The sequence below is a fragment of the Chelon labrosus genome, assembly GCF_963514085.1.
Source record: "Chelon labrosus genome assembly, chromosome: 20".
NCBI classification, from domain to species: domain Eukaryota; kingdom Metazoa; phylum Chordata; class Actinopteri; order Mugiliformes; family Mugilidae; genus Chelon; species Chelon labrosus.
In genome coordinates, this window is record NC_140353.1 from 10,552,474 (window position 1) to 10,578,789 (window position 26,316).

The window sequence follows — 26,316 nt, forward strand, 5'->3', positions numbered from 1 at the left end:
TTATTATTGCAATGAGATGATAAAAAAAAATAATGGATAAACAGATTTGTTTAACTGCCTCATCGGGGAATATGAACCATAACTTTAAATTTCCTGAATTGCATATGACACCGTTGTCATGGCAACAAAGGTCAAAGGTTACATGCTCCTGGGTGTAACATTTGAAACTGCTGAGAAACAAGAATGGAGAGTGGGGGGGGGGGGAGGGGGGGTTGCACTAAAAGGAAAAAGCAGACAGAGGAAAACAGATGCATGACTGACTTGAAAAAAAAGATAAACCAACGTAAATACAACCGAGGTTTTATTAAATCAAGAGAAAATGAAAGAAAGGGCAGAGCAGACAGAAAAAAAATAAACACAGTCAGCATCCATATTAATGAGTACTATAAAGGATGAGAGGAACTGGTCGGAATATTTTCCTTAATCGACCCCGAGAGGGAGAAGCGTGAAACTATGGCAACTGTGTTTTCTCTGTATCCATCTCCCAGCATCCTCTTTGTTAGACAAGAGGTGGTACAAGAGGCAAGGCCGTGCAAGCACAGGAAGCTTCCAGGTAACATTTGCCAGCCTCCATTTTTCACAAACAGAGCGCTACTGTGGCTTTACGCTCTACTCCAATATGCAATTTGATGCCAGAACCCTCTTCCCCACATCAACCATGCTGCATGAGAAGGGGCTCTTTGACGTTTATTCTGAAGGTAATACATTATGATGGCCTTTAAAGGTTGGCAATGTAGCCCTTACATCACAGACCTCTCAGAGTACACAGACTTATCTGCAACGCGATGCACACACATCTGGATGATTAATGGGGCCGACTTTCTGTCAGAGCTTCCCAGTGTAATCACCACTATAACCCTGCCTGTGTAGGTTTGAGTGTATGTGTGCATGTACGTTTTAAGGCCAACGGATATATGAATGAAAATCCCTATGGGCATACCCTTGGGGATTTATGACAAGTGTGTGTGTTTGTGTGCATCTGCCCTTGCGTGTCTATGCGTTGCAAATCTTTTTTCCCTTCTAGCAGCACAAGTCACAATCAGGGCTTAGCGACGCTGAGGGCACGGTAACCATGACAACTAGGCCAATAGCAGCCATGAATGGATGGAGGAGGGGATGAAGTGAGTAGATGGATGGATGATACGTTTGATGGGCATCTGGTTCAAGTGCAGTACGCAGACACATGATAAACCTAAAGGATTGCCAAAATTATTTGAAGCAGGCAACCAAGGTAAATGACAACATTATCATCCAAACTGATTTAACTGCTGGCTTGTTTACAACCTGTCTGATCCTCTTGTGCATCTTTCTCATAGACTGTACAAAGATAGTCAGAGGAACTGTTCCTCAAAAGTGAAGCCGAAGCAAATAGTGCTCCCCCTGGTGACTGACAGCAGTATAGGTCATAAGTACCACCCCGTCCATGTTAGTGGATGGGCCAAATTAAAACAAGAAAGTACACATCAAATACATTTTTTTTTTTTCCAAGGATGGTTTCAGTCATTTTAGGTAGTTAATACAATAGTGGTGCATATTCAAGTGTCCATTTTTCGGAGAAATTCAATTTTAGTTTTTTAGTTTTCTCATTGGTTATTCGACGCTATAGAAACAGCATGTGGCATCCTGATCACTACAAGTTGCCATGCCAACCTGCTCTGTAAAGTGATCCCATAGGACCATGAGAGTGAGAGAAAAAAAAGTACAGTGTATAATCTAACATTTCCTTGTAACTGGTGGAGGTAGAGCAGTATTAATTAAATTACAAGGTGAGTGAGTCTGGCTAAACTGTGGCTGGGTCACCAATATCGTGGCTCCGCATGACTCCACTCTCGGACTGTACTGAACTGCACAGCGGGTGGTATCCCCGGGAAAACAGTGTCAGTTTGGCCAGTGCAAGGAAGTGGGATCGCATTGTCCATATTTATATACAGTCTATGCTCTTTCCACACAGGACTTCTTTGTATCAAAGTTGATCTGTATCATACTGTTATCATAGAAGAAAATACAAATACATGACTCCAATAAAACTGCATCTTTCTTTAATGATTGCTTGAAGCTAAATTAATCTTCTGAAACGAACCAAGAAAATGGTTGATTGAGAGAAAAAAAAAAAGATTAGTTTTACTGAAGAGAGATGAGCTATATAGCTAGGAGAAGAGAAAACAGAGTAACATTGTGTACAGTAGAATCCAAAAGATTTAGGGCCCCCTTCTAGCACAGAGGCAGGCTAGGTAATTGGGCTGTAAACCATTTCTTCCAGCCTGCGTGTAAAAGTGCATGTGTTTGTGTACCCAGCAGCACCCTAAGCCACCTAAACTGCTACAAGCATTAACATCAGGCTTCGGTTGATGACAAACCCAGATAAGAGAACACACAACAGCTTGACAGAGACTCAAACCGCACAACCAATGCGCACACACACATAAACTGCACGGAAACATCACCAACCATCCCTGATTTACTTCCTACTAGCCTCACTGCACGCACACACACACACTGCACACATGCCTCCTGGGCCTGCAGAGGCAATCATAACAAGGTCTGTTAGCTACTGCAAAGAATAAGGAGCCATTTTAATTTGTGTTAAAACCTTCTGGAGTAGCTCAATTAACCTGCTGCATAAACACAACTCCATGACTCACACTCGATGAGATGTGAATGATGGTGCGAGTGTGCACGTTCGTCTGCGTGCGCCTGCATGAGGATAAGGCTTAGTAACAGATTTTCAGTTTTTTATTGTACCTAAATGATTGCGCGTGGTTTGTGCACATGTGTGTGTCAGCACAAAGTCCGGCTTGCGTAATGAAGCCGATTTTCCATTCCGCACTCTTGTTAGCTGACTAACTTGCCGTGTAGGAGAAGGAACACTGAGAGTTGTTTATGCATAACGGATGAACCAAACAGGGCTCAGACTATTCACTGAAAGCTATTGATTTGCCCAACGTCATTAAGTCAGGCGCCACAATGTCAAACATCCTTTTCGCTAAGACTTTGTACGACCTTGTTAGAAAAATAAAAAATAAACTAGCATTCACAACACGACAAAAGTCTTCCAGTCGAAATTGATTTTTAAGGCCGGCCTTGATTATTTTTATTATTTTTTTTATCAGTGACGAAGAAGTTCGGCTCAGAAAGTTTGGAAGAACAAAAGCAAGAAGGATGAAACTGAACAGAACATAGTCAAGGACACTGGCTTAACAAATCGTTAAATAGCCAGGCTTTATCGGGAGCACAAGACATAATGATGAATTAGACGTTAAGGAGGAGCGCTGAGGAGCTGTGATGGAAGATAGAGGGCGGGGAAGGGAAGAAGCGGATGATGTACTGGAATGTCCGGAGTAAAATGATGAGAGAGAGGGAGGGCGAGAAAGAGGGCATCTTCAAGCCTCAGTGCCTTTTCTCATTTAGGTGCGCTGCGTATGTATGTGTGTGTGTCCATGTGCGTATGCGTGTGCGTCATCAGGGTTCCCTTCCTGCCGTCATCCTAAGTGCTGCAGGAACACCACACTCCATGCACAGTGACAGAAACCAGAGGCTGATTCCACTTGTTATAATCAGTGGGATTTTTACCGCCCGCTTTAAACAAGAATTAAAGGCATAAGGTGGCAGGTCTGGTTGCTCAGTAATCAAATGAGCCAGACCTTTCCTGGCTTTCAAAGTGACGCATTCAATCCCATTATAACGCGTGATGTAAGGCGGTGGAGGGGCAAAGATGGAGGAAAGAGACGTAATCGGGCCAAGTTTTGGCACAGAGAGATGCAGGCTCATAGTATCTTCATGATCCATTCTTAAACATTTAATTGAAATGACAAAGGCTGCCACTGTTGAATCTTGGTTAAAAACTAATAACCGGACAGGCAGTCATAAATCAGACCACATTATCGCCAGTCACTTGGGGAGGCGTTTCCACACAGTTAAATGTCGTCTACTGCAGAACAGATGCTGTGAGGAAGAAATGTGATTAGCTTTCAGAGAAGCACCACGCTTCAGATAAACAGTAACAGTTCTCCACACATCGCTCATGCAAAAGAAAAAAAAATCATTAGTTGGTTGCCATTTCATGGGTACGTCCGTATCAGATCTTTCTTCAACAAGCGTGACCACAGTGTGTCAGCTGCTCGCGGTTCCAACGTACACTAAGTCTGTAGTCCTCTTTAACAGGACTAGTATGTTACACTAGTATAGAAGCTGTTGCTGCTCTTCAAGAAACGAAAGTAAAACTTGGATAAGGAATGAAAGAGGTAAACACACAAACAAATAAAGCACAGAGATGCCTTCACTTACTATTCCTTGCATTTTCATTCCAAAATCCACACTCATTCAAGCGCTTATTTCTCGTAAAAGGTCACTTGATCCGAATGTAGTGACACTTCAATTCCTTGCTCTGCCTCTCAAAGTCTTAAACTGGTTTATTAACATACACGCACACAAACCAAATATCATTGCTTTATAATTCGGTATCAAACTTCACGATCAACTTTCAGGAAGTGGCTTTCTCGCACAGACGCTTTTAAAAGATCAGCGAAATCCACCAGTGAGGCCGATATGCAACCAACGGCAACCATTATATCAAGCATCTTTAAAGATGTTTCGTGAGATGAACACCATCTTCAGTGCAAGGTTGACGAAGCAGGTTTGTTTCACTTCAAGCGGAAACCCAAGTGTGATTATGTGAGTTCGCTCGGATTGCTGTTTACCATCCATCTCCATGGGCGGGTGCTTTCTCTCCTCTTTAGATTGCCATGCAGATTTCCTTCACAGCTCTGAAACCACCTTCGGCTTTGCAGTTAAACCGGAGTTAGGTTAAACACAAGTTATTTTGTATATTTGCGTTTCATCAACCCACGTGAATCCACACAACGTTAAGAGCAGTAATATTAAAAAAAACCTTTGTCAGCACTTTTTCAAAGACAGCAGGAGCCGCATTACCATTCCTCGCTTATTTGATTCTAAGCCATTAATTAGCATTTCAATTTATTCAAATTATGTCATGCGAGAGCAGAGAGGACAGCTGGTCCTATCAAAAGGATGTTACGACAAACGAAGCCGAATTGCGCACAAAACAGTAGTACGTTTAGTCATTTACAAACACACACACACAAAAAGGATTTGTCATGCATACAGTCTCCTAAATAAGACTTCAGTGCGATGAAGTAAAGTGAACGGGTAATTGTTTCCCTGTACAGTGCCATACGGTACGCTAAGATATATAAGGTCTCAGATGTATATAGTACAATGCCAACTACAGCAAACAGCCATTATAAAGGCTCGTAATGTGTAGCCATGCATAGTCACTGGGAGTTATAAAACCCTGGCTGCTCAGTGCTGTTTGAGCACCACGCCAAAGCTACATGGCAGCGAGCTTAGTTTTTTTTGGGACCATGTTGATTTTCTGGCTGACAGCAGGAACAGAAAAGAACACCGTATGTGATGCCTCAATCCCAATGCAATATCTCTTAAAGCTGTAATTTGTTTTCCGAGACCAAAAGTTAACATTTAGAAGTCTCCCTCCCTCCTGGAGCTGAGAGCTGCGAGTTTTCTCTCCTTCGACCACCCTGAAGACATTTTCCTCCAGTGAAAATGACTCTCTTAACGCGGCCTGACACGACCGCAGCCCACCTGTGGCTTTGAGAGACAATCAGCTGCTGGTTTTTCCCAGCACTCTCATGGTGACTTGAAATGACCAGCAAAAAGGCAAAAAAAAGAGAGAGAGAGAGAGAGAGTGTCTTTGATAGGCTCCATCTCATTTTAACGGTTCTTAATATGGCGCGGTTATTCTGACTGGTCTAATTGGATGATAATCATTTTCTATTATTTCCACAGGCAGATGATGGGGCATGGGGCTCACATTTGTGTGCAAATCAGGTTAAACTGAGGTGGGCTGTGGTTAATCATTGGCGTGGGCGCCGGGCTTTTGCACACTTATGGCGGAAGTGGAACGTAGGGGCATCATGTGATAGGAGATGAACTGCAAACAAACTGCCGAGGAAAGAGGAAAACAACAAAAACGAAAAGTGGATCATAGCAGGACCGCAAAGAACAATGAGCTCTGTCAACTCTGAGGCCAGCACACAATCATGCTGCAGAGGCTTGTTAACTGCCTGAGTCATGAATGAACACGAGGAAAAGTATAACGCATCAAGGAGCGAGAAAGGATGAGCAGTCCAAGAGAAACAAACAAAAAGGAAGGAAACATTCTTATTTCTGTGCTATATCTGGTCCCTGTGCATGCCTGTCTGGGTGCGCGTGTCTGGAGGCCGCTTTCTTTGTGTCCTGTCACAAAGAGTGATCCAAGACAAAGTTCCTAAGCCACCGAATGATATAATGACAACGCTGTCAGCAAAACGGTGCTATAAAAACACGAACCCTAGAGCCCAGTCAGTCAGTCAGTCAGTCACCGATAGCTCAGTCAGTCATCCCCGTTGTGTATTTGCATCTGTGTCCTGAAGCCACATCAGTGATGGGCCCCAACCAATGTCACCTCTGAGCTTGTGCCGCAGTGCTGCCGTCAGCAATTTCCTCAACTAAAAGTGGATTTTGTATTTTCTGATTTTCCCTACAGCTGCACCCTGTTCAGCCAAAGTGACTTTTTTGGGGGGGAAATGTTTGTAAAACAGAAACTCGCAAAAAACGCCCACAAGATAGATTTACACAACACAGCAATGGTTAGCAATAAACCAACCCAGACGGCTGCAGCATGTTTGGGGTTTTTTTGGCAACAGGAAGAACAAACAGTGTTCATGCTACGTTTCAACAGATGCAAATTTCTACAAATTTAACCGAGTTCAGGACTGACGACATGTAACACACTACAGCGGCATGTGGATAGCGACTAGACAATAAGACGTAATAAGTGAATTTCAGGGTACTTACTGAAACCCAACGTAATATCATCAGGCTCTGCTCTATTCACTCCCCCTCTCCTCTGTTTAATAACCCCTCCCTCTAACCCTGCAGTGGAATGTGAAGTGTTTAGCTCCGTGGCGCTCCAAGGCGTGTCCAAACCTTGTTAATACAGGCCTCTGCTCACTGGGAGTCACAGCCGAGCAGATGCCAGCATAGCGCACGGCTCCTCTGGCAAGATTTCATGCTCTCTTCGAATCGCAGCAATGGTGCTGGTGATGGTGGTCATGTTTTCTAAGAACTGCTTGGCACTTTCCTGCTCTGAACACGCTCGACGGCGGCGCGCAGGCGAAGAAACCATAAATCGAAGGTTCGGGCTGGAGGCGCAGCTCAACAGCTGTCCTCTGTCCTCATCATCATTCCTTCGATGAAGTTTTACTGTATTTGTTTAACATTTATTAAGCTCGGGACACCCAGCTGAGCATTCGTGCCCTTTTTCAGTAATAACGTGTTGCACAGTCACGGACTTTGACGCCTTAGAGGCGCCTTGTGCAAACATCAATCTTTTGCTCTTGACTGCAAAGTGGGCAAATGGAATTACTAGTGGTCGAACCTCTTGGACAAGGGTTTGAGAGCAGGGTTTTTAATGAAAGAGGACGCAAAGAACAAGTCAGGCACCAGTTTTATAGCCTGGTAACACACAGTTGGGATTTCATCATTTTCAACCAGTATCAACTAGACGGTCCTCCAATCAATCATAATAATTTAGTTACTGGCACTCAGATGACATGTACGACTACGGGCCTGTTCAGACCTTGCATTAAGATCCCATCTGGGCGATCCGATCACGTAAAAGTCAGGTGTGAACAACCCCAGGACGCAATGAGATCGCATTTGAGAGATACGATCTCTGACCACATCTGGAGGTGGTCTGGGTCGCATGTGTCCGCTTAATGGCACCGTTAATGCCAGGTCTGAACACACGTACCCAAAGCTGGTCACTTGTGATCGGACTGCCCAGCTCGGATCTTAATGCAAGGTCTAAACGTCTGTCCGTCACAGCTCAAAGCCCGCCCCGAAGGATCCGATTGGCCCAGCAGACTTCCGTCGGCGCGAGCGGAGACCAACTTTCTCCGCCCACAAAACTTTTGTTTTGTGGAGCTCAAATGTAGTAAATGAGTCCCTCATCACAGGTTTGTCGATGTGATCGTGGTAATATTTGTAAATAATTGTTGGCATTTATTGTAGCTTGGCAAACCGGAGCACATGGAACAGATGGTCGAGGAGTGGTATTAAGACAGTGTCAGGTTATTTATTACACACGAGAAAACTGCGCTCCATGAGCAAACTTCAGCTTTCTGGCACGCCACGTCGGCTGACGAACACATTCACAAAACATTCTGGTGCGAATGTAAGCTTCAGAAGGAGCTCGGGAGAAAACTGAAGTCCTCTTCTGCAAAACTGTCCTATGCGCAAGTCCAGTTTTGGTTATTTTTGCATAAATCCTAGCCACCAAACCTGGAAGGGGCAAAGAAGTGAAGCAGTTTAAAATGATAAGATGCATCTCATGAAAACACAAACAGCCCCTGCAGGGAGGCACGACAACAGAAAAGAAGACATCTGAAGTAGGAAAAGCAGAATAGAAAAGCAACTGAGAATGTAGAGAAGGAATGATTTTGCCTTTCTCTCTCCTCTGCTTTTAAACCCCCTCGGCCCTCTGAGGAGAGTTCAGTGAATTCATCACATTAAAAGCCCTCGACGGAGCGATACATGCAGTATGCTTACCAAGGATAAAGCTCCCTTTAACAGACAGACATGGGGAAGTGAGGTGGGATGGGACAAGCAGGGGCTACCTTCCGGCTTGGAAACTGTTTGTTTTCATGACAAAGGTTTGATCGATCTCCTCTCTCTTGCATAAATATGAAGCCTACCAGCAGTTCTGAAGCTTTCAAACAAGATCATACATTATTTTTCTATTTTTCTTGAACTACCACACAGGTTTGTCATTGACATTGTCCAGAATGTTTATGCCAAGTTAAGCTAAGTGGCCATGGAGTGTACATTTTTATTTAGCAGATATTTAACAGACATGAGGTAATTTTCTTCTCATCCAACTCAAGAAAGAGAACAAATAGATTTCTGAAGATGACGACAGATTCCTTTGATAAATTGACTTTTGTCTAATGTTCTTTGTTTAAAAATAAGTCGAGGACACACTAGTGGCAACGAAGCCCGACTGGGACGTCGCTGGTGTCTAGACTACAAAGCTGCATTTGAACAAGAAGTACGACCGTCCACCAGCTGACACATTTGTTCTCCACAATTAACTCTAACTAACTCAATACTTTGATTTTTCATTCAAAAGGGGAAACTGGAAGCCATTGAGTTGGTCTACAGTTTATTCATCCTAGATGATCACCTGTTTGGGAAGATTATTGTGTATTTGAATGTTCAGATCGGATGAAGACGTAAAACAACAAGAGCTTTCCGTGTGCGACCTTTGAACTTTCTCAATTTGTTCACTTCTGTCCTTTCTGTTTCTTTTTAAGTGCACCGTTTCTGAACTTAATGGCCAATCAGAGATCTGCTGCCAATTCAACATGCTGAATTGGCTGAGAAGCCTCCACAGAGGTCCAACTAGTGCCAACTGTGCTAGTTTTTCTGCCCAAAACACATGTTCTTTTAAAAGCTAGGATTATAAACGCTCCCCAACGGCCTGATACAGATAAATGGGTGACTGTCGGCTTGGGGTGTCATGGCTTTTAGAGACAAATGAATCACGATACTGGATACTTTTCTTCAACTATTACTGGCAACCGACGGGTGACAAATAGCAAGATATTATAAAAATGTCATGTTTCTATAGTTCTGAAACAATGTTTAGAAGCATTTCTTCGCTTCTTTGTCCCTCCTTCCTTGTCGTTTTCTATAATTCGTTCTCTTTCCTATTTTCTATTTCCTCTCTTTTCTCTGGCCCAATTCTATCTCCAACTTCTATCTGTCCAGCCTCGAGCAGATGGGTCCCCGCACTTGAGGTTTCTTCCCTTTAAAAGGAATTATTTCCATTGGCTTTGTCGTCTTACTGCTTGCACTGGAGGTTTCAGGCCGATTCTGTAAAGTGTCTTGAGACAGTTGAATTTGAAATTGTTTCTGGGGCTATAAAAATAAAACTCAACTGAAAATCTTAACCACTTCTGCAAAGCATATACGTCTGTTCCCAAGTGTGTCCGTTGGGGTCTAGGCAACACCACATAAACGAACAGTTGCCATGCCTACAACATGCATGTGCAAACAGAGAAGCTTACACTTGCGCAAACACATGCCACAAGGCTCCGCAGCCTTCAAAGCCTCCGCAATTCCTGACTCGGCAGCACTGCAACGCTCCACGATAGCCCAGAGGTCAAAAAGCTCATCACATAAACTGCAATCCCTGCCCACACACTCACTCCACTGCTAAATATTTAATCTGTAGTGGGAAAAAAAAAAAAATCAACACCATTGCTGCAACAAGCACTTCTTCTGATTAACACACACATGTATGCATGTGCAGGTCTACTGTTGATCTGATCTCATGAGCAAACCGGATCTGCATATGCTTCACAACCATCTTTCCCAATAGACCCAGAGCATGTGTCTGAAATGGTATTCTGCCACTTCCTCCTTTTTGGCTTCCTGCATGCTGAGTCTTTCTTCAGTCACAAAGCTTCAAACAGTGCAACTATGTCCACAACCGACTGACCTAGGGATAGCTATGCAGGAGCAGCCCCTGCTTCCTCTCCACTCTTCCCTCCGTGCACTCCACTTCTGCAGTGCTCCTGTGCCGTCCGCTCCTCCCTCTATTCCCCCTCTACTCACGCTCCGCTGTGCCCTCTTGTCACTTTGCCACTGAAGCACGAATACCACTCGCTCAGCACCTTCGCCGAGCGGCGGTAAAGAGCTATTATCCGCATTATGGACTACAAAAAAATAAATGTCACTAGCACTGACGGAAAAGGCATCACCCCCTTCTGCTTTCTGCCCTTGGACTTTGTGAGTGGGAGTTCACACTCGAAGCGGGCATCATGCAGAAATATGGACACGCGAAAGGCAAAAAAATGCACACTGAGCTTTGTAGATGTCATAGGAAATCAAATCACATCGAAGGAAATGTTCAAGTCACCCTCTACTGTAAAGGTATAATGAAAAGTGCCCAACACAGTTTCCTAAATGCTTAAATATCCAATCTTAAGGGATACAAACCTTATAAATCTTTACAAAATAACTAAAGTGATGAGCAAATCTTATTAATTCTGTTAATTGCATTTGATTTTAATTGCTTAAACGAGTAATAGTCAAATTTTTTGCAAAAAAGGACAACACTAATCCTATCTCAGTCCTTGCAGAGTCAAATATTTTAGCCAGTCACGGCCAGTCACGGTGACATCCCACCATCATTTCTTTTCTGTCTCAGGTTGGTGTGTGCACGTGCATGCAGCTTTCCGCCATTTCTTCCTCTCCATCTTCTCTCACCTTGCTCCTCCGCCGTTATCTAGCTTCCAAATAATAACACCTTGCTCCTGGAGACTGCCCCACGCCCCCCACTCCCGTCACAAGCCGCTTTCTCAGAATGTCTCCGCCATTTACAGAAACACGGAAAATCACGAATTATCCAATTATAACCCTGCCCGCTTTCGCTGGCTGTCAGTTGCTTTGATGAAACCATGACAACCAAATTCTCCTCACACCGAGGGAGACTCGCAACTTCTCGAGGGCTGGACGATCCTTGAGCGTTGCAGTGCAATAAAGCACAAGGCCTGAGAGGATCTCGTCGTAACTTCTTTAATTGCGGGTCGCCGTTAATCGAGCCCCGGCTAATTCAGTGCAGAGATTTATGACGCGTGCTTCAGTAGAGGACGAAAAGTAAAACATGATTTTTAGTCTTTGCTATAGAGACGGCACACAGTTAATTCCCACCCACACTGGAGGGGACACTTATCGCTCTCCACTGAAAACGCATTACATAAAGATTCATCCTTGTCGCTTATGTCTGTACTGAAAAATGCCTAAAAGCTGTTGTGTGACTTAACCTAATACTTAGGTAATGACAGCTTAGTCTATATAAGCTGAAACAAAAAAGTGAGCATTTAGTAGACAAAGAAAAGGGAGTATAAAGGTGATAAGATGTGAGGCATCATAGGGAGGAGTGGGGAAACTGTAGAATCATGGCACTCGGTACATGTGGAGCACTCTCAAGTTGAAAAAGCAATGTATTTCATTAAATCTGGTTGCAGATTTACACAGATGATGGCAGTTTGTGGGTTGTTTTTGGATATTGCCAATGTGTTGCTAGTTTTTCTGTGGAAAACAAATTTTTGGATTTAAAAACCAGGATTACAAACTCCCCAACAGGCCGACACCGGAAAAATGCTGACCACTGGGTAACAAGGTAACAAAAGCCAGCAAGATATTATAAAAAATGTCATGTTTCTGTAGTCCAGAAACAACCTTGAAAAGCATTTCTTTGCTTTTGTTGTCATTTCATTCTTTGTTGTGTTTCCTATTTTCAATTTCCCCTCTTTTTTCTAGCCCACATCTATCTCCAACCTCTACCTGGCCAGCGTCAAGCAGATGGGTCCAACCCATTTGAGCTGCTGTATTTCAGTAAGTTTGGTTACAGATTTACACAGATTTGGTTGAGAATAATAAAAATTCGACGTCAGAAGCATTCGGATCAACATCTGACGGCGGTTTGTGGGTTGTTTTTGGATATAGCCAATGTCCTGCCAATCAAAGTACACCCACGCAGCCCTGATAAAGCCGATATCTGAATTTGTAAAGAATAAACTCTCACACACGCAAACAGGTACACAAGCAAAGATATCCTTTTGAACAAGTGACTCAGCCTCACTAATAATCTACTGATAATGAGTGACTCTTGCCACTTCATTTAGACTATCCATTAGTAAGCCAGGCTAATGTATGCAGATGGTTAAATTACAACAGGCTGAATAAATAAGCTTGCGGAAGGTGTGAGGAGATCTGCACTATGTCGGGTATGCAGGGACAGAGAGTTTTTGGTTTGGAGACGCGATAAAATGAAAGGAATGAAAATGTTTTCTCTTTGAGAGTGCGGTAAACATTTTATCCAGGGTGGCTTCTCCTTCCCTTTATCAGCTCTGTGAATGTAAATGAAGGGTTTGCTTGAATGAGCAAACTTTTTTCTTTCCCTCACTGATGAATGTGCACAATATCAAGTTTGCAGCCCTGGCCATTAATTTTCATCCCCTTTCAGAAATAATGTCACACTTTGCCTCACGTGCTCTGAAAGTTTTAGTTCCTTCTGTATGTTCTGATTCAGCCATCTCCATCTCAGTACTACTCCCTTGGTGGCCCTCGACTAACAACTGTTTGACTTTGTTGGGCCACACTTAACTCCTTGTCTCATCAGTTCTTGTGGAGAAGATCAATGAGACATATAATTTGCCAGTTCGCTAAGACACTGCAGGTTCACAGAGCCAAACCCTTCAAATGCCTCACTTTCCCAAATATTAGGTTAATAATTTCATACCCTTTTATAGCAATTACATTGCAAAACAATTTCCAGCAGCAGAAACAAGACCATATAAACACCTCCTTGCTCAATACCCTGTAGATCTTGTGTGAACTCCCACCTCCCTGCTAGGCTAATTAATTTTCACTTCCTTTTGACAGTCCTCCGTCTGACAACTGACCTAACACGTGATGGGTTATTTTTCCAAATCACCTTATTCTAGCATTTCCTTTTTTTGAAACCGACATCGACATATGCATGGTTTCATCTTTTTGAGACGGTCTTCCTCCCAGGCGTCCCCATGGGGAATGAGGTAGACGTGATCTGTTGCTAGAAATAAGCCAAATGCCTCACTCGTGTGGGAGCAGATCAGTGGAAGCTTGGCTCTCTGCCAGGGAGTAAATTGCTGGGTAATATCATCCCCATGTGACGAGACGGATCACTCGAGTACCCTCTGAGGTGGCTGCGCGCTGCTGTGCCATCATCCCGTCAATACACCTCACCAGACACACAGTCTTCACTTTTCAATGTGAATAGTCAATCTCTTAATACTGAAACGTAGATTACTAGTGTTGAATTATATGGCTGAATAAACTATGTCATTAGCATGACAAAAACAAAAAAATCTTTAGAATGGATCGTTCAAGTGATTTATGTAGCAGAGGCTCCTAACAATATTTCTTTTGTGCCAAACTACAAGGATATTCTGTTTCTGAAGGAGACATCTTGTGCTTTCTCAGTTTGCGATTGATTTTCAATACGTTTAAAGACTGAAGCAGTCTTTTTGCAAACCTTTGCTGCTTGTGGACCCTTTCTAAAGGCACTTCCAGACCTGAGCTGCAAATATCTTCAATGCACTTTGAATGCACCTTGATAAAATATGGACTTCACGCTCACATTATTCCTCTGCGATTTGTTAAATACTTACACGTAAACATCATCTGTGCCACATTCATTGAACTGAACAATCATTGTACACTTGAATCACAAAAAAAGTAAGAACTACAATTGTTCATAGTGCCTGCTGTGTGAACACACAAAGGACTGAGTGCTTACTCAAATTACAGGAATTATGAAAGTTCTTTCTGTCTGCAGCACATAATGAAGAAGTACTGCCTTGAAACCTTGTGACCATGCTTGACCAAAGTCTATAAACTGTGTAAAAAACTGCCTTTCTCAGATAATTTAATCCGAACATTTTTGTAGATAACATGTAAATAAAGAAATCAGTGAATGATGAAAATGGGTTTGGCTATCAGCAAAACAACAGACAAAAAAAATAGGCTATAACAAAAAAAACTGGGCTAAAATCATAGGCTACCAGTGTGCCTTAGCCCCTGCAGGCACCTTTAGCATCGGGTCAATGGATCCAAACAAAAATATAAAAAGACAAAAGCCGCATTACTGAGCAAAAAAACATGACTTTTGTGTCATAAAGAGCCAGAGCGAGAGAGAGAGAAGACAGTAGATGGCTCATTAGTGCCTCTGTGGTTTCCCCCAGGGGCTGAGGACTGATTTAACCTCACTGCCACCTAATACACACACCCGATTACATACATACCTTCATGAGGACCATCACATTACACTTTTAAAGCTTGTGTTAGGATTTAATATAGTTCGACCAGCAAGGACCGGTACTCTCCTTCCCTCTGTTCCCTCTCACCGCCTCAGATTTTCTACCTCCAACCCCTCCCCCCCTCCATTCTTCCCATTAGTTCTGCTGGAGCCAGGTAACTCCCATGGCTAGAGTAGATAACAGCCGCCATTATCAGATTCCCAGCATTTAAACTGCGGCTCGGTATTGATCGCAGTAGCGCCTGGTTACAGCTGCCCTGCCTGCGCGGTGCCACAACGGTCTTGGGGTGAGGTCTACGAGGTAATATGAGGTAATATGTATTTTAGGAGTTTATTTAATTATTCACACCAGATTCAAGTCAAAATCCATTATCGTATATCTCACAGACTGTCCACACGAAAAGGCTAGCACCACCACAGAATAGACCAGAGGTAGAATATCCAGCAGCTTGTTTGGAGAACATCCAAATTAAAAGCATTACATAAATGATCAAATTACTGGAATACTTTCAAATCAATTATCACAACATGTACAATCGAAGCTCTGTTCTGGCCTCAGTGATAATTAAATAATATAGACTTGTAGCAGAGTCATATTTTGATTATACGATTAGGGACGTAGCAATCCATTATGCTGCACCGGTAGACTTGACCTTATGCGGATCTGCCGAGATGTGACAAATCCAGCTTCCTTTTCGGCGTCAGGGTTTCTGTTACCAGCTATCTTTGTTCTGACATGACAGGCTGCTAACTGTTTTAGTGACACAGCAATCTCTGGACGCAAGTTATCTTACATAAAGATGATTGAATCGGAGTGAGGTAGGCAGATATTAGATTTCGGGAAAACAGAGCACTGGTATCGGATTGGTGGGGATGATCTCATCACGCCATGCAACATTTTCTCTTGTGCAAGATGCTTTTGCACAGATATAAATATGAAACATTGCCTTGTTAATGTTGGAAAAGGGATTTTCACTATACAAGTGAAGTTCAGCCGTCAAATTTTAATGGCTTTTGACCCGCGTGGCCCGTGTGTGCCAGCTCCTTTAACTGAGACACTTCTTTCTCATCCAGCACACTCAGCTCCCCCTCAGTCACAGCACATTGTTCTGAACTGAAAGAGAAGACGGCAGGCTCTTTAGAGATTCCTCCCCTTGAGAGCGAGGGCAGAGAAAAAAAAAAAAAAGGAGGCTAGGAGAGGAGGAACCTTTCCTTGTCCTCTGCTATATAATCAGACAGTAATAGTGCACAGGAAGAAACTGGATCATGTTTCAGGGCTGGACAATAAAGAGCAGAGGCCTAACAGGAGGAAAAAAGGGCTGACTCAGTGAGTTTCAGTGTGTCTCTGTATGCGCCAGCTTGCGTGTATTGGTTTCTGCACGATGTGTTACCATGTAAGCGGACCAGATGAGGACATGCACTATGTGTACAAAAAAAAAAAAACACTATGACCTTATTCTACTGGCACTGCACGCAGCAGCCGAACTCTCGCTCGAACAACCCCACTCAGACAGTGTCCAACACATTAGACTCTAGCCAACGAATACCCTCAGAGGACTGTCAGTGCAATTGCTAAATGACGCACAGTCACACATGTCCGAACGCCTGACGTGTGAGAGGTCACCGTGGCTCTGTTTTCCAACAGTCCCCAAATTGCGACTCTTCACAGAAAAGATCAAACAAAAGCAAAGAATCCTACGCAGGAGTTGCGTTAATTTATTGGATGCTGCGTGAATACTGAGTCACATTTGTGCATTCGCGAGCGTGCGTCATTGTCCCAGAGATGCCACGTACCTTGACAGAAGTTGTGTCTCCATCCTCGGCAGTGCTCTGGCCATTCTGTCAAAAAAGCAGATGTGATAAACAGTCAGCGCGTGTGAAAGTACATGCATAACAAGTGGCTGTGTGTGTCTGAAGAAGGGAGAAGGAAAAGCAGAGAGAGATGCAAGAGAATATTCTTCAAGAACTGTGTGGGTGGCTACAGTCCACTGTATCCAGCACTTTGCTCCTCCGCTGGCAGAACTAATAATCTAAGGCTGACACACAAATGCACATCCATTGTCCGTTCCCCAGTAGGTAAGTCTTATTGAAAAGGGTAATCATAGTAATTTGGAAAACAATTGCTTGCTCATGGCTGGCAAAAGTGGGCGGCCACCTTTCATCGTACGTATCTCTTGCTGTTCACAAAGGCAGAACGAGGAAAATGGTTAAGTAGAGGACAGGGATGACTTTGTAATACAACTGTGGTGCAATTTTTAAAAAGCGGGGACCATTACAATGTCGAGTTCTATTAGTGTCGCTTGTCATTATCCATGTAAAGTCCACAGGGGCCAAGCAGCCACTGCTGCAGTAATAAATGAGACGGATTCTTTAGCTGACTCATGGCATTCACACATCTAGTAAACACTACAGGCGCGTGGATCACATTTTGAAAAAACACTAAAGCTTTACTAGTTGGATCCTATAGGCCAATTGTACTGGGAGTACAACTGTGAAAAACCGATTCTGCGCTCAAAGTCCAGAGAAGAAGTCCTGGATCCATGAAACAAATATTGGAAGCTGAATAATGTTATTAGTTGCATATGTGAAAATGTGGCTCATTGCTTTTGATTAATTGTAAATAAATGCTGTAGTACTTAAACTTTTTGAAATGAACGAAACCTCCATATTCATAGTTTTCATTTTTCAAGGAGAAGAAGCAATTCGACAACTCGTTCAACAGGCAAGATCACACTCAACACGATCCATACAGACAGAAATGGTCAATGAGTGCCAATCAGGCAGAACCGGCGTTCGTCACGGACTGCTTTATGGGAACAGAACCAGTGATCTTTATCCCTTGTAGCTTTTGCCAAGAAAAGGGGTGCTTAAAATTTGAGTGATGCTTAAGCGGTGTCTCAGCAATTTACCCTTGCACTTCCATATATTAAGGTGAAGCAAAATCTCAAGAAGATCAGTGCAGTTAAGAAGATAGGCTAACTTCTGAATACTGAAAAAATTGCAGCTCCTCAATTGGCCACTTGAGGCTCACTCTAAAAGCAAGTCGATTCCCATAGACAGCTCTATCTTTAAAAAGCAGAAATACATGGCACAAAAATAGTTGTGGTCTCTATAGATAAATTCGTCACTTGTGACAACTGTAAGGGAGTTTAAATTTATATAAGTCACCTAAGGGTGTGTGTCCCTTGAGTGCCCTCTCACACTACAACTCATTTTTAGATTAGAAATTGGGGCAGGGTAGATACTATCAAACTTTGTGATGGCTAGAGCAGGGGTCTTCAACGTTTTCCAGGCCAAGGACCCCCAAACTGATGGAGAGATGGAGCCCGGACCCCCTACTTATGTATATGTGTATTTAAAGACATTTAAATTTATGGAGGGAAAAAATTTGCGACCCCCTGCAGTACCTCACCGGACCCCGTAGGGGTCGTGGACCCCCTGTTGAAGACCTCTAGGCTAGAGACACCACATTGTGCTTCAAAACAGCTCTTCAGGAAACCTGCCTTATGGACGGTTTGTCCATCTTTGAACACAGTCAATGGTGAAGCCACAGAAACGCTTGATTCTAAGCTTCCCAAAATACCGTATAATTGTGTCTTGGCCTTTTCATGATGAATGTTGTACCACATTAAATAAATAACTGATCATAACTGAAACCAGTGACCAAAGAAACACTATTTGGCTAAGCGTGAGGTCAACCTAAATACCCTCCCTGTCGCCTTTCCGCTTTTTTGTTTGTTTTTCCATTATAGAGGGCCAATCCTGGGGCTGTTCACTTCCTACATGCCCTGTTCCTCTTCCTTCAGACTGCACAGATTAAGACAGGCAGTCAACACAATGACAGGCAGTGGCCTTAACAATCAAACACTAAGCAGAAAGAGCACAGAGTTTGTCGAGAGGAGGCACAGGCAGCGGCGACACAGCAACTTTGTTAAGCTATTGTGTCCTGAAGGAAAAGAGACCCTCTGAATAGAAATAATACAAACTCAAATCTAGTTTACTGTTGCATTCTTCTCTGTTCTCAAGACTGCACGTACGTCCCTATTCTCTGCTTTTCTGCAACAAGCAGCAGCAATAAAGCGGATGGGTGCGCTACAGCGGCAGGCACTTTTACAGACACGCAGTTCATCTGGTTGGACTTTAATCAAGATCTCAAGGGAGGGAATTTAATTTAGCCAAACTGTGCCAGTCATAAAAGTTGTAAAGGCCGTAATGTGACGTGTCACTGGAGAAACTGGAGAAATGGAAGCAATTTAGAGGCGAGATGCAGTCTCAAGTCGGCCACTGATGTGTTTAAGGAGTGATAATTTAAAAAAAACAACAAGAGGAAGTGTGTGTTGTTATGATGGACTTAGCAGGCAAAATTAGGGGAACTCTCTGTACTCTTGCTCTACTTTTTTTTTTTAGCTTAGCTATATACGGCTAGCTTTGATTAACCCAGAATGGTAAAATCCAGCGGTGAGAATCCTAAGAATGCAAGTGTAACCGAGTTTGGGAGCGTGGTCAGCATTGTTGTCTTGGCATTGCTACTCAACACATTTTCAACCTCATTAGCTCTGCATGGCCGATCCAAGTGGCCCAGTTAATGGTGCCTTCCGTCCCCCGGGCTTCCTCAATGAGAGCGCAGGCATGCACACACAAACGCGCTCAAAGTCGAAAACATTCATAAACTAATGCGACTTCCAAGTCAAGGAAACATATGCTGTGCGCGCACAAACACGTAAAGAAAAAAAAATACGCGCAAGATCAACTGGAGAAATTTGCATCCTGAAAGCACGCCGTGAAGAAAATTTACAGTCCATCCAATTAGGCGGGCCCGAGTCAGACAGCAGAACTGAAGAATTCCTCGCAGGACTCCCCTATGATTGGGCACAGTAAACAATGTCTGATGATCCGTGTGTGTTTGACAGATAGATTCTTAACAGCGTGATTAGAGCAGCGACGCCCTGTAACTAGGCAACTAAGACACACAAAAACCATTCCTTTTATTTTTTTTCTCTCTCCCCGTGCCTGTAACACGATCTGACTACATTTCTCGTAATCTCATCAGCCAGCGAGTATTGACAGTTTCAGCTCAATGCCAGAAAAAGGGCAAGAGACGTTTCTATTGGTCTTTTTTTAGTGTAAATCTCTCGAACGCAGAGGACCGCGGGGAGGTGAAAGTGCACCACCGCCTCCGGTTATCGCTGCAGCCGGACAACGCACGGTCTTGGCTTTAGTGACTTATTAACTTCTCAAAGTCAGGAGGAATGAGAACTCACTTTCCCGGGGCACTTATCAAGACAAGGGCTGTGTTATCACATGCCCACCCAGCACTCCTTCACTCCCACTGCAGTGCTCAGGTGTTCCGTAGGTCACACCCAGATTAGCTGCAGCTAAGCCTACGAGCACTAACACACACACATACAGAACAAAGCACAAGTGTTAGCTTAACTTGTGCACTCACACACACTCGCAACCACTTAAAAGTGCATTGCAGACCACGCCTGGCTAGCAAACATGGCACACATTCCATCTGTTAACCGTGCTTCTTTTTTTCTCCTTAGCTCACGCAATCCTTCTCATAAGCTGCGGCTTGTACCTTCCTGCTCTATAAATAAATTCACTTTTACTTTTCATCTAGCGGTTGAAGAGTAAGAGAGTAAATGAAGTACTTTCAAGTACCGACACACTCAACAACAGGCCCATTTGCAACAACAGGCCCATTTGGGACCAGATCCGGACTGAAATACAACTGAATCCAGAGTGAGAACTACATTTTAACTGGAGGGAATTCTGTCAACTTTTAAGGCATTGCAGAACACCTCACCTGTCAAGTTTCTGACGCCGGCAGGCACAAAAGTGGGCACATTCACTACACAAAGAAAAGAAATGCCGACAGTCGGTTCATTAGGGAATATCATTCTGCATATGAATATTTGCAGGCAAGGAAAAAGATTTTGGGGCACCAGACGTTTTCTGGTTTCTTGTCCGAGGCTGAAGGCCTCGTCATGTCCAGTTGGAAAGAAAATGAACCTTTCAATGTCAATAAAACAGCTTAAACAAAAGCAGCTGTAGTGGTTTTAAACTGTTAACTGAGTGCAAACTGTCTGGTCACAGTTGTCAAATCTCATCTTCAGCTCTATTCTCGCATCTCAAGTGGCTAGCCGGACTGTGAACAATGACTGGAGCAAGGGACAGGAAGTCTTAGCCAGATATCCGTTATCTGTTATTCGGATATCCACTTCCCACATGGAAATCACCACAAACATCTGCAGTGGGCCCCAGAGGCCAAGTCATTAGACGATAACCGAAGGGTTCCCGGAGTGACCTGCAGCTAAAAGACTGACCTGTATGCAAGGAAACTGTTTGTGAAGCACGGCAAATGCCATCAAGGAAAAAATATAGTCGACTATACAACATTTTGTGATTTCATTATGTCTTACCAAAGCAGTTAAAAGATCAAATAAAAAGTAACAACTAAGTCTCAGGATCTTAACTAAAGAGTTGGCTCCACACAGCGTACCTGTGCTAGAAATGTGCAATGGTTAAATACTGACATAAGCATGATTCAGAAGTTTTGGGGGACCTGCCTTAACCAAGGTAATAACAGTGGTCGGCGCACATGGTTGTGACTCAGCTGTGACAGGATAAGCATATTTGCTTTCGTGCCTTTTATCAGAGATGATTCACAGAGGATAAGTTCATTCACAACAGATGATGAATCAAATGGCTCAATCAATTTGCTATTTTTTTTTTCTCAAATAGCACACTCTGCACTTTCCATTCTTTCTTGCTTCGCTGCAGCATCAAGCGCAAACGCCGTTTAACTGATTTCCATTCATGACACCTTCTTGGCTCGCAAACACAAGCACTCACATAATGAGCGACCGAGTCCTCGCGAGTCGGTGCATCCACAGCACAGCTTTTTCTGCCACGTGCATAAGGTGGGTTTTTGATCTTCTACTCTCGAAAATCATCCAAAAAGCGAGTGCCTCTGTCCGTCCCATCTGTCCACACGACTGTGGACGGGGTCTGCGTCTTTTTTTTTTTTTTTCTTTCCATCTCGACAACATGTTCACTCGCATGGCCTGCAGTCTCACTCACTCTTTCTGCGCAATCAATCTGAACCCTGAGGCGTCTCTCGCTGCCATCAGGAACCAAACTGTGCAGCTGGGTGGTAGGCTGGTGACAGAGATAAATGGCTAAGATCCCAATCTGACTGGCAGCGATCTGTGTGATCAAATTAATTACATTAATTTCACCGGCCAATGCTAGAATGTGAAGGCTAGGATATATATATACACACATACTTGCTAATACATGACACACCAAACTATATTTTTAATCAAGAATCGGACAAATTTGGTCGGCGGTGTTGTGACTGTTACACGTACCGAAGGCCGTGTATTTTCACAGAATTAAACTTAGCACTCTTCGCAGGCTCTGCACCACCATCTGCTCGGCTGCGATATGCTACTCGGCCAACTCACATGCTGCCGAATACTGTAAATAGTGGAGTCTGCTGAACAAACTATGTCAAGATGACGCCGTCTTTAAATGACCCAAAGTTCTCCTCTGCGTATTACGTGCAGGCTTCTAATTAATCCTACGCGCCAATAATTTTCTCCTCTAAAATTAACAGGCGCAGCTAGTGTATCAAGTGAGTAATCAGACATTTCTGTATCCTTGAATGTACTGGTTCTCTACACTTCATGTTAATGGTTTCAAGAGCTCAGTTTAAAGATGGCAAAACACTGCCATTTTTCACTCAACCCTTTCCAAGCTGAGCCTCCACTCGGACGAGGCATAGAAAAATTAGCCTCGTTTTTAAAATCACGCTGATCCCTTGCAAAGCTGATGGATGACACCGTTGAATATTGTGCATTAGCGAAATCAGCTGCACAAAAAAAAAACATGCACGCTCGCCTCACTTGACCAACCGGCACGCCGATTCAAATGAGCCAATTTGTACACAACCTTGAAAAAAGAGGGGGAAACAAGTGAGTGTGCCACTGGTTGCTTCCACTCTCATATATACTCGTCAGAAGCATAATGTGGCAGTTGCATATTCATGAGTAGGCAACCAGTCCGCGGTTCAAGGAGCAACTGAAGTGTTCATGAATAAATTACAATGAGAGGGGTCTGGGCAGCGTTACAGACACAAACGTCCCTCTCGTTTTCACTATAATTGTACAATCTCCGAAGTGCTCCACGGTCTTTTATTAAAGTCCATACTGGACAGTGTCACCCTGCAACGGCTGCGGCATCATCAAACATCTCTTATAAGTTTGTGGGAGAAGGAAGTGCACTTGCCTTATGCAACAGATGACAGTGTGTTTACAGTGCAATTCCTGAGGCTAAAAAGGAAGCCTTGGTGGCAACGTTTAAGGTGATCAAATACAGACATATCACACGTTAACTCATCAGGATATGGGTTGTAAGTTTAATGGTCTGGTCCTTACTCTCCTTTTTGTCATTTGACAATCCACAGAAACCACTTTCCAGGTGAGAATGGAGACTGACAGTCTTTATATTACATGACAGACTGGTCTACTTTGAAAAGAAGTTCAATCTGGTGACGGATTATTAAAACCTCTCTACTTCCAGAGCCAATTTAAAGCTCTCAAATGAATAGGTAATAGTGGAACATGTCCCTGTTGGTTGAGACTGCTAAATCATAGACTGGATTTGGCCCAGGCATGACTGTTTCCAGGAACAGACAATCAGCAAGGGCTGAAAAAGGAAACTCACATGTCTTCTGGGAAAACGGACAAATCTGTGCATCCCACTCCGATTTATAATTCAAAGTTCAGTTATATGATTAATTTACATGGCACTCACACATGCGGGGTGCCAACGAGCGCGCACTATTTGAAGCTACTTAATCACTTTTTACTAGAAAGTGGCGACTGCTGAACAGCCAATGTGGGCACGCTGGGTTCACAAAAAAAACAACATACAAATTTAATTTTCTAAAAGCAAACGGACTGGACAAACGTACACTTCTCGTTACCTCCGTTTCAAGCTGCACTAGTTCCATCGTGGGCCATGGCTCCGCGATTTGTGCAAGAGGCATTTTCGCAGGATTTTCAGTTTCCCCCTCAGTTGCTCAAGTCAAGAATTCTCTCTCCTCGGATTTCTCGGCAACGCTCCTGTCAAGTGCAGTTCCGAGAAGCTCCTCGCTCCGGTCCCAAGTCCGGTAAGAACAGATTTATCAGCACGTTACTCTCCGCGCACACAGAGGAAGGCGCGCATGAAGACGCTACAAGACAAGAGCTGCACAAACAATCCCTCTTGGCTTGATTTCGCCGTCGGTTTGGCCACTCGTGCAAAAATAATCCTGGTTTGGGGGGGGGAAACACCGCAAACACCAAACACGAGTGTCCTTCCAGGTAGGTAAGCGCGTTGGCTGCTCTGGATTTGGGTTTGACAAGCGGGAGGGTAGAGCGCAGTGGAGAAAAGTGTGATCCAAGCTCTTTTAATAGGGCTTTGCAGGAGTCTAATTCCACCTGAAGGAATTAGCCAGAGTCCGTGCTGTCTTTGCAATCGACGTCGTATCAGATCTGTCCGCCTTCCCCCCTCTGAGCTTGTGATTTCCCCCGGTCGGAACGGGAAGAGTTCCCTCTGTCAGCCAGCCTCCCGACAGTGTGCGATACGCGCAGAGACCTCAGTGTGGCTCTGTAGTACGAGCGAGCTCCAACTCGAGCTGTTATTGGCAGACTCTAACGGGATTTTATCCAGCCCCCTTTTTGTCCACTTGCTCCGCCCGGGTCTCGTCGCGCCATCGCCTGGCGGAGAGGTGAACAGCAAATACGTAATGCCTTGCTGGAGCCTGCTGTTTAATGAACGGGCCTGCTGTCTTTGATGCTTTTTGCTGCAGCAGGAAGAAAAGTTCACATCCACTGCCTTCAAACAGAAACCTGGCAGACACCGGTAGCTAAAAGCAGAGGGGAATCACTGGGTTACATCATGTCTGATGCAAAATGGTCTCAATATATGGACTAGCAGGACAGAGCAGAGAGCAACAGTCCTTCCCAGTCCGGAGTGCAACTGGTTTCCCCCAAACTACAGGCTTTTTGCTTTCGTGAAAGTGCACACCGCTTCCTCCAGGTTTAAAAATGCCACACACTGTTGCAAAATTACATAACATTTTTTTGGTTACACAATGTAAACAGTACAAGAGAAGAGAGGAGAATAGACTGGGGCAGATTAGAATGCGGGTCGTGACCGATGCCGTTTGATTCGGACCGGACAGCGCTCTGATGCAGCTCTCTTTTCATTGACAACAGCTCTCATGAAGGTCCTTGTAATCTTCAGTGATATAATACACCACTAACACTTCTCTGCTCCATTCACCACCGAGTGGATTTTGCTCTTGGACAGCTTCGGTTACTATTGGCAACTGGAGGGCATAAAACCGCCTTGCTTTGTGGATCTGATAAATATTTGATTCAAATTAAGACGAGGGAGGCATTTCAGAGGAACACAAAAAAATGGCGAATTAAGTGGGATGGAAAATGGCTTGTGATTTGGCGCCTCTCCTTTGATGGATGTGTTGTCTAACAGTGCAAAAATGCAAAATGCTGCCGGCGCGTTGATAAAAGCCCGGTTAGCATGACGACCTGCCACCGCCAGTCTGAGCTTTGTGACAGGTTAAACACACGGATGGGGGCACGCTTTCATTTGTGCATATTTTTGGATTTTGCATCCGCGCCGTTAGAATGCAAGAGCTCGTCTGTTGACTCAAGGCTGCCACATTCATTCATTCATGTCTGAAGGTTCACTGCAGGCCTTTATTCATATATTCATGAATTAAAAATACATCTATGTACACATTTCTGCTCACATGGGGATTGAAGCCAGAGGAAGAAAAAAAAATGGGGCATATTTATTCCCTTTTCCCTTTCAAAGACCTTAGTATCAACGTGCAATTTATTTTTCTAACGAATCGATACCGTCAAAGGGTGGTCAGAGGATGATATCAACCTTCCTGGGTGGAGGACAATCCATCATGCTCTCACTCCATGTAATATACTAAGTCACAGCTATCCCATCGATTTATTTCCACGATGGGTAAGCAGCAGCTAAGGGAAAACTCATGGCACCACATAATGCTATATTGGTGTTTGTTATTTACTGCAGCCATTCGACGGGTCGTCCTTCTTCTCTTCTCTTTTCGTCACCCCCCTCGTTCTCTCTCCTCCTATTTTTTCTTGCCTATTATGTGCAGGGTAAACTGCCGTCCTCTCCTCTCACATCCCTCTCCAAGGATAGCAGCAGACTGATGCCAACGTTTCTCACTGTTTATGGGTCCTCCTCTAAGATATGATGAATTCCAGACTTCCAGCATGCGCTTACGTTGACAGCGACTGGTGTAATAAAGGTAA

At 43.9% G+C, this 26,316-nt stretch overlaps 1 protein-coding gene across 2 annotated transcripts in view; it reads right to left on the minus strand.

Annotated features, from left to right (window-relative positions):
* Window positions 1-26,316, minus strand: part of rps6ka1 (ribosomal protein S6 kinase a, polypeptide 1) — a gene marked incomplete at its 5' end in the record, with an annotated part of 51,423 nt that overhangs the window by 20,698 nt on the left and 4,409 nt on the right. Inside the window, 2 exons of one of the 2 annotated variants that reach the window (XM_084569052.1) lie at window positions 16,742-16,786; window positions 23,943-25,353. In XM_084569052.1, the coding sequence (XP_084425178.1) occupies window positions 16,742-16,786; window positions 23,943-24,005 (108 nt within the window). Of the gene's footprint in view, window positions 1-16,741; window positions 16,787-23,942; window positions 25,354-26,316 lie in introns of those variants that run through there. The other variant, XM_084569053.1, reaches the window with a different exon arrangement.